General features: G+C 44.3%; 1 protein-coding gene across 2 annotated transcripts in view; it reads right to left on the bottom strand.

Moving 5' to 3' along the window:
• ZNF438 (zinc finger protein 438) overlaps positions 1 to 16,717 on the bottom strand; it is a 104,132-nt gene that overhangs the window by 64,496 nt on the left and 22,919 nt on the right. For both annotated transcript variants that reach the window (XM_069211264.1, XM_069211265.1), the window contains exon 3: positions 10,795 to 10,898. In XM_069211264.1, coding sequence (XP_069067365.1) covers positions 10,795 to 10,846 — 52 coding nt within the window. In that variant the 5' untranslated portion in view covers positions 10,847 to 10,898. The remainder of the gene's footprint in view (positions 1 to 10,794; positions 10,899 to 16,717) is intronic.

Here is a 16,717-nt window from a genome sequence, read left to right as displayed (position 1 = left end):
AAGAAAACACCTTCTTCCCAAATTAGTCCAATCCTATCCGGAGGAGTGGTAGGGAACTTGCTGCGGGAAGTGGAGGCTTGGACCACCAAGCTCCCTGGGGTGGGGTGTTGCACGAGGAAGGCTGGGTCCCCAGATGCAGGGCGATGGCGGCAGGCAATCCTCCTATTCATAAGAGCCCCTGTGCTGGGTTTGGACTAGGTATCCCAAAAGGACATGTGCGAGGGCTTCACTGAACAGGAGCAGGGGTTCGGACGTGGAAGCTCCTGGTTGCAGCACCACTGTCAAGAGATTAGTTTTTACTGCCACCGAGGGCGGATGAAGGTCCAGGACCTCAGCTGCCCTCCTCAATACCATTGCATAAGAGGCTCCCTCCTCCATAGCCAAGGTAGGTGGTGAAAGTATACCAGTATCTGGCGATGTGACCAGTCCACTGGCTTCACCCAAATCCTCACGTCTGTCCATATCCTCCTAAGGCTGGTATTCTAAAGGGTCCGGCGACCCATGCCAGTCTTCCTCGAGGCCTAGCACAACAGAATAGGACTCAGGATCCAGTTGAGAAGGCGACACCCATCCGACTCCGTGTCGGAGTTGGGATGACAAAAGGAATGGAGCCACCTGGAGCATTGGGACTGGAACTGTGGAAAGTCAAAGTGGTACAACCGGTGCCTGTCCTGATCCAGGAGTGGATCCCTGGGAGCCCATCAACCCTAAAGCCACATGCGCGGAACCAGATGAGTCCTCCTCCAATCCTGCAGGTCCCAAAGGCGCAGACAGGGTCATACTGGCCAAAAATGAGGTGCATGGCCTTATAAAATTCTTTTAATTGGGCGGGGGATGCTCTAGGAAAGCCAGGGAGGCGCAGAGTCAGCCCAGGCGCAGGTTCCAAACAATGAGGCCTAGGAATGATAACGCTCCTTCATTGTGTCAGCCAAGGAGAAGTCGAGGACTGCTTTGACTTCTTGCTCTTCTTCTTGTGCCTCAACTTACCCAATCGCCCTGAGGACGGAGTGGGACGATTACCACTGTGGACTCCGCAACCGGACCCGGGACCTTTCTCTCCACCGGGACCTCGACCTGTGTGCAGTCGCATGCCAAGCCGCCATCAGCTCTAGGGACCGCTCCCTTAAATCCTCTGGATGTATGGCCTGGGACTGGGACTCTAACTACGACTTCGGATCAGGGTGGCTTCCAAACACCACAGACAGACAAGGACCGACATCCCCCGATGACAGGATCTGCAGTTTTAAACCAGTCTGAGTGACGACTTGGTGACACACCATGAGGTAATACCTCAAAAAGATCATCAAAAAAGGCAAAAAGGCCAGTCAAAAAACGACTGAGGAGTATCTCCTCTCTCGGTTCAGCGTTGGCAAACACAGAAATAAAAGAAGTGACGACGGCACGCCAGGGTGGCACTTATATAGGAACCGCAACGTCATTTCTGGCACAGAGGATCCTGATGATTGACGTGGAGCCGATCGGCACCACCTACCATCGTGCACTGGTACTGCTCACAAAAAATCTTCCAGAACCAAACTGACGCCTGTGGAGAACTCAAAGGTAAGTAATCTGCAGCTAAGTCTCTATCAGATTTTGTTTCTAACGCTAGCTGGTTTGCTACGGTGTTGTCGCATGCTGGCGATTTACCACATGCACCCCGGAGTACTGAGAAGTTTGATGAACTGTCAGCAATTTTTCTTTGGTGAAGACGGTAGCGCAGGCAAGGCAGGGTAACAGGGTAGTATGCAGGGCATGATTTTTATTCCTAATTCTTGAAAGATCACCTTCTCTTTTAGAACTAAGGTCGAAGTACCTACTGACCAACAGGTAACCACCGTAGATTCTTTTATGGGGAGTCTGCCCTGCAGGAAAATTCCAAATGATTTAATATCCTCAGAGGCAATGTTGGACGGGGAAGGTAGAGCCCTAAGAAATTTGTAAATGTTACCCCGGTTTAAGGAATCTTGGTGACCCCCTGGACTCAAAATTCTGGACCATACAGGAGGGAGATAATACCTGGCAGTGTAGGTTCAAATGCTTTCATAGTGGTTTAATTCTTTGAATAACTAGAGTAATGTCAGTTGAGTTATTATTCCTAGTCTGAATGCCAAGGTTGGGGACATTGCTCGCGACTGATGAAGAGCAGGGTTTGGTCCCTAAATGATTTGCCACCTCTCTAGGGGCAATAGTTATACTGTTGTCTTGATTACCCTGGTTGTTGTTTGGCCTTGCAGGGGCATTTCCCTGAGTACAAGAGGATCGTGGTCTGGCCCAGGATAAATCTGTGGAGTTGCCCTGTGTGTTAACTCTAATGTGGTCGAAAAAAGTCTTCCCAGTATGGTAGTAACTCTGGGGGATGATAGACTGATTGCGAGATAATGTGGGTTCCCCCACCCCATATTTCTATAGGTGTTTTGTACCTCCTGGATCTTTTGGGATCAGGGGGAAGACTTTGCTTCCTCCTTCACAGTAAATATTGGATATGGTCTTCTGGACAATAGTGTTGTTTGTAAGGTCAATTGACTGCCAAGCAGTCCTATTCCTGACTTTCCTCAATCTTTAACTCTGTTGCTTCAAAAGTAGAGCATTGGACAGCAAGGGCATTGTGTTGGTTTGTGAGATACCAGTAAGGGGTTCAATACTGGTTTCTTCCTGTGCTTTGTTTCGGGGACAGGTCTCTTGCTGGTCTTGGTTTTGGGCTCTGCAGTAGGGGTCAGGTGTGGATAGTTATGGCCATTGGATGGCCTTCTTTCTGCTGTGTCCTCAGCCTGAACGTGCTGAAACGTCATTTGAACTGCATAGCAGGTTGGACCCTATGTCCACAAGGAGTGTATTCAAAGTATCTGGCAAGACTTCTAATTCGTCTATTACACGGAAACTTGAACACACAGGTTCTTGGAGAAAAGAAGCTGTTTGAGCTGTCTGAGCTTCAATGATTAAGTTATTTAGTTTTGACAATTTGGAGTCAATACCGGAGATGAGATGTTAAGTAGGTCCACTTGCAAGTCCAGTTTATCTGACTGGTAGTGGAGAGCATCCACAGAAAACTGAAATGTTTTTGGCAGGAAAGACCAAACGTCTGAATTGACATTATCGCTCTCATTCAAGAAACCTTCCGTTAATGGTAGTTCAATTGGTGGTGATTTAATACATGGATGCGGATTGTCTGTGTCTATCGTGAGCGCAGGGCTTGTGGTATTAGTTAGCAGGGTTAGCACACCTCGGTCTTTAATAAATGAGCCAATGTTTTCCTCATAGAGAGTTTGTTAAACCTGACTGCAAGGTCCTGGGGCACGTTCGTGTCTATTCTATCCAGGGTATGCTTTAGGGCCTGTGCTCGAAAAATTATAGCAGGGTCAGGTTGCTGATGAGGTGCATGAGTTTGAGTAAGATCTCAGTCCAGACAACTGTTGCACATGACTTCTGCCTTCATAATGAGTTTTTGTGGGAGAGTTTGTGGCTGTGTGAGCTTGACTGAACCTAAGTGTACTGCCTTGTGGGGTGTAAGCCCTTTCAGGACCACCTTTGTGCTGGGACGTGGTCCCAGACTGTTTCCAACTCCATCTTTAAGGGGTCAGCTATCTGTGTTGGTGCTCCCCTACTGTCCTTTAGAGATCACAGATTTGGCCAAACGTTTTATACTTAAGTTGGTGCTTTCTAAACCCGATTTGTTTATGATTTTTTCCTTGAGAATGGATCATGGCCCTCGGTCAATATTAGTGGGGTCAAAGGCTCTGAGAGACCTGGTAGGACATCGGTTTTGTAAAAGGCTTCTAGGCTTGGATCTTTCAAGAATGTAATCTTGGATGGAAGTATTCTCTATTACAATCAGACTATAACATCCACTGTTGGTTTCTGCCTCCTTGGCCAAGTATTGATGTTAACTTGTTGGATAACTGATGAAGTTGAAAAACAGTGGACACTTAAGGCAATATGGTAGGTAATTAACGATGTACCACCAGAAACATGAACTATGAATTATCCTGTTTAGATTTGGCTTTTCTAAATGATAACCCTGGTATGTATATACACATTTTTTCACGGCACTGAAAGTCACAGCATGCGAGCTTTATTCATCTGTTCTTGCATACATTTATGAAATTACTAAAGTAATAAATGCCGGAGAGAAGATCAATTCTTATTTGACTTGTGCCTCATATACACCTTAATTTTCTTGGTTATACCACTTACTCTCCTGTGTTTGTATATGAAAACAAAATAGGCTAGCCTAGCTGAGTTGTATACAAAATCCTTTTGTAGCCTGATGGCCAGGAGCAGTTTACCCTGATCTCTGTAAAACAAAAACTGAAGAGTCGTTCCTAGGAGGACACGGGTGAAGCACCATCAAATGAGGGGGCTCAGTCAATAATGGAGGATGGATATAACACTTTATTGAACACCTAGTAAATAAGCTAAAATAATTTAACTCTGGACTCTGCTTTCCCTGGAAGGCCTATGACATGCACAACATTGTGCAAAAGATGGTTTTCAATGTCATCAGTTTAAATGTAGTGCGCCTTGAAGACATCAGTCACCTTTAATTTAAATGGATTGATGTAAACACCTTGGCCAAGATGGCGGACTGACTGGATGCTTTCTTTTTCAGTTCCCAGCCCTGCCTATGTATTTTTTGGCCAGCCTAGATGTCTCTGGGGCTTTTCACTGTGGGTGGATGGTCGGATTCCTTCTTGCGGAGGGTGTATCACCAGTGTGGAGGTAGTTGCAGCCTACAGCCCCTCTTAAGAGACACGCAGTCCCGATACCTGGTTTCGCCAATGAGGAGCTCGGCCCAGCTAACATAGATTAACCCTGCACCTATTGGATTTCCCACAATCAATGCCCTCTGGAGCTGTCAGCGCTGGGAGACACTAAAATTTGGATGCACTGCGGAGGCAGGAGCTGATGCTGCCTTGTGGCCCCAAGGGGAGGGCTGGAATGATAGCAGGAGAAGCCAGTCAGACCACATCAGACCCTGAACATTCTGGTGGATGGGGCTTGCAATCTCCCATTCCCCAGGCTTCTTCTGAGTGGTTCCTCACGTCTGGGTCAAAACATGATGAAGCACTCACCAGCTCTAAATGCCCCTGAGCGTGCCTGGTGAATGCTTCAACCCCACACAGTGGACTCAGACAAGCCTGCGGATGCGGCTGCTACACCCCTTACTCTAATGAATCTCAGAGCCCACCTCTGTGCTTCCCTTTGGAGTTTAACGGCACTTCTGGTGTAGCACCCTGGACACTGTGGACCTGTGTGAGGGCTCCATATGCCCTCTAACAAAAAAACAAAAAAAAAAACAGGTGGGGGGGCATACTTGCCTGTCTCAACAGATCAGAGCGTGTCGCTGGTGGGTGAGACACCACTAGAAGCACAACAATGAGCTCCAGGGCATGGTGACATGGCTCTCAAAAAGAAAGACCTCATGTCAGCTTCTGAACATTTAAAATAGAGCTGAGAGAAGAACAGAACCAGGGCTTTGATAAAAGTCAGGCTGATATGCATTGAGAAATGGGGTGCAAAATACAGGAACTGCACACAGATACTGGCTGAGTGGGCCACTGCATCCTAGACGTGGAGGGGAGTTCTGATTCCTCTGGGAGCAGCCAACATCAACATCCTCAGCACCTTCAGAGTTAGACAAACGACAGGCTCGCCCTGGACAAACCCAAGGACTTAGTGAACTGCTCTCAAAGGGAGAACCTACACATATGCGGTCTGGGTGAAGAGACTTTGAAGCCTAATCTAGATGCCTTTGTGACCACCCTGTTCTCTACTATGATGAAGACAACCATGGGGAGGTATGTCTGGACAGAATACACAGAGTGGGCCCTCAGCGTTCAGGTAAGATTAAAAGACCTAGAGACATCCGGCCTGTTTCAATACTTTGCAGAGATGGAGGATGTCCTCAAGAAAGTCAGGGATCTCAGCGAAGACGCCTTTGATGACTTTACATGCTCAATATACCAGGATGTTGCTCAGGCCATCCTACAAATTAGAGCAGGGATTGCGCCTCTCCAAGATAGGGCTCTGAGGACCAAGAACAGCTTTAATTGTATTGGATTTCCATGTGGAGCCTTTGGGGACTCCTGACTGAAGTGAGATTCATGGTTTAGCACCTGCTGTGAACTCCTAGTGTAGTTTTTATTTTGCGGGTGGGAGGGGGGTTTGTACCAGATACTGACGAGTGGGGAGGGAGGCCTATACGTACACATTCTTCATTGAACACTGGTTCTGGAGGTGGTAAGAGGGACCAATGAGTATTTGGAGCTTTTGGTCGGACCAGGTCAATTCTTTAACAGGAATCTGACGGGAGAGATGGGCCGGAGAGAGAGGACGGTCTTCCTTGCCTTCAACGGCATTATGATTGGGGTGCGAGTATGCCCGAGTCACGGTCATATAGAAGGTTTAGTTGTATCACTTCCACCTTCTCTTTTTCCTTTTAGTTTGTAACCACAAAACAGGGAATGTGAATTTGATGCTTATACCTATTTCTGCATTTCATCAATCCACCTGCTTCTGCCCATAAGCTACTTCTTGTGATTATTTATGACGACAATCATTACTATCTTATATGTTAGGGGAGTTAACTCTGCTTATGAGGGAGGGAGGGGGGGGGAGATTATGGAAGCTCTCTGCGACGAGCTGCCAGAAGCTGTATGTTCAGAGTAAACTAGTTTATTTAAAAAAAGGACAATGCTTATGCATGGCAGAAGGCATATCCTGTTGCTTTCTTCACTTCCGCATCTACAAAACAACGAAGGGTGGCAGTCTTGTTCAGATGTAATTTTCTTTTAGTAGTCTTGAAGATCAGAGTCAACAGGGAGGACAGATGCTTATTTTTTTTAATGGGACACTTCTAAGACCCTTGGTCACATTGACTTCAGTGCACGCTTCAAAAACACCTCTCAAGTTGTTTACCTCTTACAGCTCCTTGCAACCTTAGCAGGGTTGGCTATGGGACAAATTGTCCTTACTGGAGACTTGCATGGAATCCCTGGTGGGGGCAGGGAGGAGGGTCGGCTGGGACAAATGAGGTGGATTCTCTATATGATTAAGACGCACTTTGGCACAAACAGGCCATTTGGATGTCTGGCTCTCCAAGCTGTACTGGATCATTGTTTCCAACACAGCCACCCTTTGTTTTTATTCATAACAAGAGGACCCACATATTAAAACACCTTAGGATCTTTCTTAGTTAATTTTATACCACTCTTACAAAAACCTACGCACACTGCACCTTCACTCGCACAACAACGTCTTATTTTCAAAAGACCTCCAGCAAAGAGCCCCCTTGAGAGTCCTGTTGAGCACTGCAGCACCAGTCCAACGAGGAGCTGCCGGATGATGAAGAATGACAACCATCTGGTGGGTCAGACCTCTTGCTTCTGAGCAATAAGATCAGTCCTCTTCCGACTCACTGATTCCCCCTTTCTCTTCCTTCTTACTTAGAGGAACTGAATACTCCATGTGAATACATGTACATTGAGGGAGTTTGTATGATGGACCTGGATGCACTGCCAGCCCATATCTTGCTGTGTTTTGGCTGGAGATAAACACACGAAAAATTTTATATACATACTATTTGAATGTTCATTCGATTCATTACGGCACCGATTGTAATCCCTCCTTGTGGGAGGTTTGGGAAGTGCTGATATTGAAGAAAGGGGGTGGGGTTTGGGAGGCAGGGGGTCTGATCATGCACCTGGATTATTGAACATTTGATGCTTGGGATTTGGGCTCCTCCACACAGTTGGCACCTCCTCCTCTCGTTTCTTAGAGATCCAGTGAATTGTGAAGAAACTGGCCAACATATTGACAAATATGGCACCGTGAATGAGGGCTCTGGGGTGCCTACTGGTGTGCTCCGGGACACTTTAATGGGGGTAATCAGAGGCCAATGGATACAAGATTTAGAACGGGGAAGGGCAGACTACCCAACACTACAGAATACACGAAAACTACTAGCAAGAGGGCACCTTCGATGGCATTATACAAACCGAGCCAAGCGGTCATTCTACATAACAACAACAAAAATCTTGCATCACAGGGGATAAGGTCGGTATGCAGTTAGGTAGATTGTTACAGGGCAGACAAGAAAAGGAATATGTAAAAAAATATATATAATCACTCCCACATGCACTGTTCTTTCCAGTGATGCGAGACAGCTTGAACAAATTTCACTGCTTTTATTTGAGCTTCTACTATGGAGAGGCACGTTGGCTGACTCAACAAGCAGCGCACCTCAAAGACATAAACTTTACCACATTTCCAGGGACAAAGGAATGCCTTGGAAAGGTCCACACAGCAGGAGGAAGAAGAGTGGCTATAAATGCACTGAAAAATGATAAAGCGTCTGGACTGATAGGGTACACGTCCCAATTTTATAAATTATTCTCTAAAAGTACAGACCTGTTTAACTTCTGCGATGAGGTTGTTTTAATGACCCCCCTCCCACCCCCAAAAAACACACACACACACACACACACACACACGCGCACGCGACAGGAAGAAATCTTGGTTCTCTCCATGCTAGGCAAAGACGTGTAGAAGAACTGTGTCTTCAACAGTCACATCGCACTTTTGAAGGACGTGTTAGTAGTGGGTCTCCAACAGTCACATCACGATTTTGAATCTTGATGCAAAATTATACCCAAAGATTCTAGCCATCTGCCTTAATGAGATCCTTAGTTCACCGATATACCTGGAACACCGTGATTTTGTACAAGGGCAACAAACCCACGACAACATAAAGGGCAGCCATCCACATTATGGAAAAGGCTTCACTTAAGGGAATCCTGGCGATCCTCCTGTTGTTGGGTGCGGAAAAAGCCTTTAATTGGGTGGATTTCTTTTACTTGCACCTTAAACTCCAGTGGACATGTATTGGTGCATGTTTTTAAATATGGTATTTTCCAACTACACAAACCCTACATCTAGAGACACCTATAATGGTCAGATTTCCAATTACTTGTCTGTACCAAGGCATTAGACACGGGCTGTCCCCTATCCCCACTTTTGTTTGGCCTCTTCATAGAGCCCCTGGCCAGACATACCCAGGAATTTGAGAAAGTGGTGGTATTGAAAGATTACGTCTTGCTGACTCCACAAATGTCTCTTTCTGCCGTGTTATCCCTTCTGAGGGTTTTCAAATTGGTTTCTGGGTATAAAATAAAATTTCAATAAATCTGAAGATCCGAAATTTCACTTTACACGCTGAAGTCATAGTTTTTATGAACAGGGCTTTCCATTTTCTTTGGACTACAAAATCCATCAGCTACTCAAGACTGCAGATCACTAGCACCCCAGGGGAGTTATCTGAAGCTACCTTCCCCCTTTCGGCAGTCCTTGAACTGACAGGATCAGTGTAATTAAAATAAAATGAACGTACCCCAACGTGTGCTCTATATGTTCAGGGTCTCCCGATCGGACTTGATAAAAGATACCTTAAGAAAATCCAACATCTATTGGGTTTTGTCTGGAGGGTAAGGGCTCTCAGGGTGTCTTAGAGACTTTTGATGCAGAACAGCGAGGAAGGCGGCGTGGCCCTGCCTGATATTTCTGTCTATTTATATGGCCTCATATTAGTCGGATTGATTGTTTTTACAATTGTTTAATTTTTGCATCGCATGTTTTCAATGTTACTTGTTGGTACTGCCTCAAAAATAGATAATGAAACCCCATCTGGATTCATGTGTGACTTAACTGTCACTGAGCCATTTGGCAGGCAAGATGTTATGGTTTTGTAACATAAAATGCACAGTAAAACGGTTTGCATACAAATGGAATGATGTTCATCTCCCCAGTCTGCATTTGCACCATCAACATCCTAGCCATTACTTTTTCTACACAGAGCAGCTTCAGGTAGTTACTTAAGTCATCAGTCATAGGTTATTTTCTTCCTGGGCCTATCAATAGCGGTCACAATGTCTTTCAAGTTCTACTTTGTTTGGTCCTTTTTATTAGTAAGCCTATATACTGAGCTTTGTTGATACTCGTTAACACAGAGCCTCTTACATGGCCTGTTTTGTTAAATCCGTTCACATAAATGTCAAGCGTCCTTTGAGAACTTGCAGTACGTGTTTCTTCTTCCTTCAGTTTGCCTTAATGCCACCCATTTTGTAGCAACTGTTCCCATTTCCAATCAACTGAGGTTTGTGAATTACATTTTGGTGTATGTAGATCATTATTACCTAACATATTCCAAAACAGCTTTTGAGAATAGACCCCAAAATATTTCTAACAGAAAGGGTGGTGGATGTGTGGTATGTGCTTTCATTAACAGTGGTGAGTGAACCATGAATTAGTAACAAAATCCATAGAAACATGAGAGAAACATGAGATAAACAGGATGAATGGCTCTTTATGTGACTTTAGAGAAGAGGTTGGACAGTACTAAGACCTTAGTATGCTACAGCAGCCAGGCACTGGACTAACTAGATGTTTGAGTCACACAGTCTGCCCACAGCACACTGAATCCATGTACTGACAACTAGTGACCAGCCAACCTATATGTTGCAAAGCATTAGGATTAAATTAATACACTGTCTACAGGTCGCCCATTTTCAGAACAGCTGCTGCCTCTTATATGCGTGCAAGAATAGCTGCAGCTGCAATATTTTTTAAAATTGACAACTCTGCTGTTGCCTCAGGCCAATAAATGTTAATCTGCTTCATTTTCAACAGCTCCAAATCCCTTTCATTTTCAGGCTCTTGGCACTGGTCACTAATAAAGCACAAGTAGCAGGTTGGTCAATTGAACACTATTGTATTATGACTTATACTGCACATTGTAAGTACCTGTGGAAGTGGTCTTTCCAGGGCAATGTTCTGGTGTTTGCTGACCCAGCATAGTTTTTGGACTTGTAGGTTGGTCTGAACAATCAGTTTTGGAAAATGGGCACCTGAAAAAACAATTACCAAATGTAAAAAAAAGGCACATAAAGCAAAAACAAGACAAACCATGAGGTGCAGAATTTCTCGCAAGTGTATTCTTGCCAGACTAACCGCACTAAAACTGGTCTAAACAATCTTTCTAAAGCATAAGGTTTAGTCATTGTAAAGTAGTACTCTTAATCAAACCTGCACATAGGCTCTTTTCTTGGCATACAAGTGAGAGATACACATAATACATGTTGGCACACGTGACCTTTAGAGGCGTCAGGCATAGTACTGTTATCACCACATTAGTCTGCAATGTACTTTGAGCCTTTGATCTCGAAGGGCTAAAGCAGAAGTGACCATGTTAAATTTGGCCATTAATGCATTTCATGGTTTTCTTAAGAAAAACAAAACATGTCCCAAAGTTTAGAGTAGTTACATGCAGAAAGTTAATGTGGATACATTTATGCCTCTAGTGTCTGCAGTGCAACATTTTAAAACTTGATTGTTCTGAGATATGTGGCTTTGAATGTCTCCGATATTTGAAGCAGCTCATCCATGTATAGTTTGGAATGAAGAAGAATTTACAAATATCCTAACTGGTTGCCCAGTCTGGCAAGATCAGTGCTGATGGCTGGTAAAAAAAAAAAAAAAAAAAGGCAAGAGTGCATGTAAATATATGGCCACTAGCATATAATTTATTTTGGTGAATGATTCCTTACATGACAATTAATTATTGGAGGCTACCACAGATTATTTCATACCAAACAAATGATGCTGTTTTTCCTGCTTCTGTAGGCCAAGTCTGCCTTACATTATCACCCACCAATTAGTAAGAAAATTATTTTTAGGTCGCAGCATACCAAACAGCGCAGCAGTGTGGTATGTGAAAGACATCTTGGGGAGTTTCAGAGAGTTGACCTGGAAATGCATTCTCCCCGTATTTTGCCACTGGCTTTGTGGTTTGTAACTCACGTTTTCTGGTTTTCCATTTGCTGCCTTTATTTGATTTAGGCTCTCCAGGTCGAGTTCGTACCTCCCCATGCCAAAGGTGTTTTTACAATATTCAGCCACAAACTCGTTTTCTGTAGAAAACAGGCATGCAAATCTTGTTCTTATCCATGCAAAGATCGGGAGGGCACTTGCGGCCCACATTGATTTAGTCTGATGTACTAGTACTACTAAGATGAAACAGTTCTTCATGTGAATGAAATACATTTTTGAAATTTTTGCAATGCCGTTTTCATATTTAACATGTTTTTTGCAAAATTCCTCTCATTTGGCGAGTCCACTTAATTTGTGAAACTGCCTTTTAGGAACGGAGTACAAAATCGCATTTCAGTCTGAGCTTCAGCCTCACATGTGGTGATCTTGGGCAATTCATACTGTTCATGGCCCAATCACGGTCAAGCTCAGGATAATATCTTTTTGAGGAAGGAGTCAGCCACATTGCAACACAATTTAACAATGCTTTGTTTTCACTTTGATGTGTAAAGCATATGCTTTATATAGGACATCCGTGGCAGCTTGTTTTGGAGAGTTTGGTAAGTTTAAAGGCACTTTTTATAAAAAGCTTTTGTGTTTATGTTTAGCTATGCAATAAATATGTACTCTGTCTGCAACTGTGCCTTTTTCGGAAGACCTATATTGGATATAAAAGATTTCCTCTTTTGTCCTTGCAGGCACTAGGACCATGAGTTGAATGGTGCAGCGGCACAGGGGCCAAAAGTTCTATGAAACCCACTGAACACCTAATACTATATTTTAGTACTGAACAAGCAGTCACAAGTGCAGTTACTTTGCAGGCACCAGGGCCATTATTTCAATGGTGCAGCAGCACAGGGGACAAAGGCTCCAGAAAGCCCACTAAGCACCGATTATTGCTATATTTTACTACTTAACAAGCAGTCACAAGTGCAGGTACATTGCAGGCACTAAGGCCATGATTTCAATGGTGCAGCAGGCGCAGTGGCACGGGGGCTAACACGTCTAGGAAATCCACTGGACACTGGTTATTGCTATATTTTACCACTAAACAAGCAGTCACAGGTGCATTGCAGACACTAGGGCCATGGCGTGAATAGTGCAACTGGTGCAGTGGCGCAGGTGCTAAAACATCTAGGAAACCCACTGAACACCGATTATTAATATATTTTACTACTACCCAAACTCTGAACCAGCTATGACGGATATCTCTCTGCTCCCTAGAGACCTTCTGCTGTACCAGAGTTTCCCTGTGGCACAGTGCGAGTACTGTCTCCTCCACAGCCGCAATTCTTGACCCTTCCTTTTTCCCAGCCCAGGCTTCCTCCCTCACAGGTTTCCTCTTCTCCTCACCTATGACACTGGCACACCTTAGAAGTGTACAGATCATCTTTTTTCACAGTATGGGCAGCTTTTATAAAAAGCACGTAAAAGTTTAAAAGTTTTATATAGTATCTCAGCTCTTTATTAGAGCACCAGTTGTATTGCATAAAAGCACTTGTTTATGGCACTCCTGAGATTATAGGATTTGCCCAGGATCACAGGACTTTGAGCCAACACAAAACACTCGAACCCAGTACCCCAAGACGGCAGCTCCTAGTTGTGGGTGGGTGGAAGAATGAGCATTTCAAAATTCGTGTTTGGAAACTATTCCTTAAAAAATAAATATATATATATATATATATATATATATATATATATATATATATATATAGTCTGATTTACTACTACTACTCCGAAGATGAATCAGTTCTGCATGTGAATAAAATCAATTTCTAGAATTTGATAAGATATATATATATTTTTTTAAACACATTTGTTGCAGAATGTCTTAAAACTGAAGGCGGACCAAAAGTTGACTGTGCAGGACACCTTAGTTACTTGCTTTCTTTCACGTCAATTAGATGCTTGCCCATTTTGAACAGGGGGCCACATGCAAAGGTCAAGAGTGCGCTTGCTGCCCCCAGGCTATATACCTAGAGGGACATTATTGTATAGATCAGTGGTTCCCAACCTTTTGACTTCTGTGGAACCCCATTTTATGATCACTTGAATCAGGGGACCCCCACATAATCATTATTGGAGTCTGGGGGCCCCCCACTAAGTCATTACTGAAAGCTGGTGACCCGATCTGTTAACATTGTTTAATTTTCTAAGCAGTCGCGGACCCCCTGAGGAGTCTTCACGGACCCCCAGGGGGCCACCACACCACAGGTTGGGAACCAGTGGTATAGATTATACAGCATTGATGGCTTCAGTGCATCATAGCTGCAAGAAAAAAAAAACACTTTAACACAGGCTGGCTATGTCAAAGCTTTTTATCTTTACTTTCAGCCACTTGCACCATGGCTAAAAAACATTGGCAAAGCCAAAAGTTCTTGCATAGCCAACACCTATTGGACTGGCCAATGTGTGTCATTTTAGAACTTCCACCATAATATAAAGAACCACAGTGCAGCAAAAGGAAACAACATTGAACAACTTTCCTGCCTCAACTGGATTCTCAGTTGGACAGTTGAGAAGGAACCTGACCCAAAGTCAATGCTTGGGAGAAACACTCATAGTTGGGAAGAAACCAAATTGTCCTGTAAGATCACTATAAGTTGCACTTGGAATACTGGGTTTGGTCTTAGGACAAGGAAGCAACAATGACTCAGCTCTTTTAAAGCTTATATCAAGTTCTGGGACTCACCATGGAAAGTGTGACAAGGGACCAGACTAAAGGACACTGCTATTTGGTGATATAAAATTGAGCCCTCCACCAGCGAGTAAAGAGCGATATGGCACAATGGACGTTTTACCCCTTCTTGAGTCTGGGTAGAATAGCAGCCATTAAAACGTCTGTGCTCACAGCAGTCCTGTTCTTTTCTCGGGCTCTGCTGATTGAAACTCCCCCTCCCCCAATGATCCTTGCTTTATAGAGCTAAACACATTGATTTATGTGAGCAGAGAAGTGTCCATGCATGAGTCAGGCATTAACACCACAGTTGAGTGGTCCAGGAAAGAATCTGACACAACTCCCTTTGGAAGATTCCACTTGTGACGCTGAAAGTATGGGACCGGGCTGCACAGCGTAGGGGTCTCACCACATTTCCCCTTCCCAATGACTCACATAGTGAGTAATGCAGATTTTACGTTGGGCCAAGATCAGGGCACGTTACCCCACGGGCTGAGTGCCAGTTGTCGCCCTGTTAGACACTTATTCGATGAAGAGGGTCAGATTCCCTTCAAGAGACTATTATGATCTCCGAGTCGGAGAGGATGTGCTATCGGCAAATCAGACACTGGGTGATACACCTAGTGGTGCGTCCTGAAGCATAGCAACCCCCATGAATTATGAAATTATAAAAAATGGCTGCTCACGAAGACTTCCGACAAGCATTGAATTCCTAACTGTATGACCTATTACAACGAACCCCGACGTCAGAATCGCCCCACCACGTTCGCTGGGAGGTGAAATTGGGGACGATACTCACGACTAAAAAGTGGGAGGAAGTGTATTATAGGGCACGCCATAGGGTGCGTAACATAGCTAGTATTGAGATGGCCACAAAAATTGCCACGTATTGGTACCTTATCCCAGTACCTATGCAAAAGGTAATCCTACTTGTAGTGATGCGCTTTGGAGACACTGTGGCGTCCCCAGAACATTGGTACTTCTACTCTGGGAATGCCCCTAGGTTCACTCAATACTGGGAGGGAATCTTTAATGATAGCGACACTCAATTTGACACCCAAATTTAATTGTTCCCTGCGTATGTCATCCTGGGGCGCCCAAATCCCCTAACTTTCCCACTCAAGTCACTTAGGGGGCAAAAGATGGAACTGGCATTAGAGGCAGCTTTACAAAATATCCTTGTTCACTGGGGCGCCGCTACACTCCTAGGATCCAGGATGGCTTCACAGAATATGGAACGTGTTGGGGACGGAGAAAGATATCACGGTCCTCACTGCTCAGGGAAACTCAGAGAGCTCTGGTGCCCACATTTGTCCCTACATACCGGGAAATTCAGGAAACTGACATGGCCTAAATACTTGAAACTCCTCCGTCTGACAGGTGTAGATGATCCTCCGTAGATCTCAGGGGTGACCTGGGGAAAGATCGTTGTGGCCTGGTTATGTACGACCTGGAGTAGTTTTTGTCAAGTGTACTGCGGTGGTGTGTGTGTGTGTGTGTGTGTGTGTGTGTGTGTGTGTGAATATATATATATATATATATATGTGTGTGTGTGTGGAGCGGAGTTTGGGGGGGGAGGGGCATGCTTTTATACTGTTCTTTGGGTCAAGTAATTGCACAGGTGTTGCAATGCCTTGTTAGCTTGCTCTTATTTGTCACGTGCAATACAAATTGCTAATAAAAATATTTGAGCTTAAAATTGAGCACAACATGCTGGTGCTCACAGTAATGAGGAGGATGACCTACTGATTCCTGTAAATCACAGAAACATGTGAATTTTTTCTTGGTTGATTGTGATTCGGCCCAGTGACGCAGGCTGCTCTGCAATCTGATAAACTGTTTGTCCTACAATTTCTCATACTTTCTTTATGGTCCAATTGTGAGACAGTGAATCTGATCAACCTATTTGGGTGCAATCTTCTGTAACAGTAGCAAAGTTAGCTTTTTAGATTAGCTGCTCTCATTATATTCGATTATGTCCATGGCATTCGAATCTCAGCAAAGTTGTAAACACTATTTATAGCTCTAGTTTGTCTAATTTTTAATCACATAAATGACTGCACAGGCTCATGAGGGTGAAGCTATATCAGTGACAAGAAATAATTCCTTGAAACTACCACCAACACTTAACAGCTATGACAAATCGTACTATGCAGTTGTTCAAGCGAAAATTTAGTGCTT

Source organism: Pleurodeles waltl, chromosome 10, assembly GCF_031143425.1.
Source record: "Pleurodeles waltl isolate 20211129_DDA chromosome 10, aPleWal1.hap1.20221129, whole genome shotgun sequence".
Lineage (NCBI taxonomy): Eukaryota > Metazoa > Chordata > Amphibia > Caudata > Salamandridae > Pleurodeles > Pleurodeles waltl.
The sequence above is the reverse complement of the archived record's forward strand: the minus strand, read 5'-3'. Positions and strand labels throughout refer to the sequence as shown.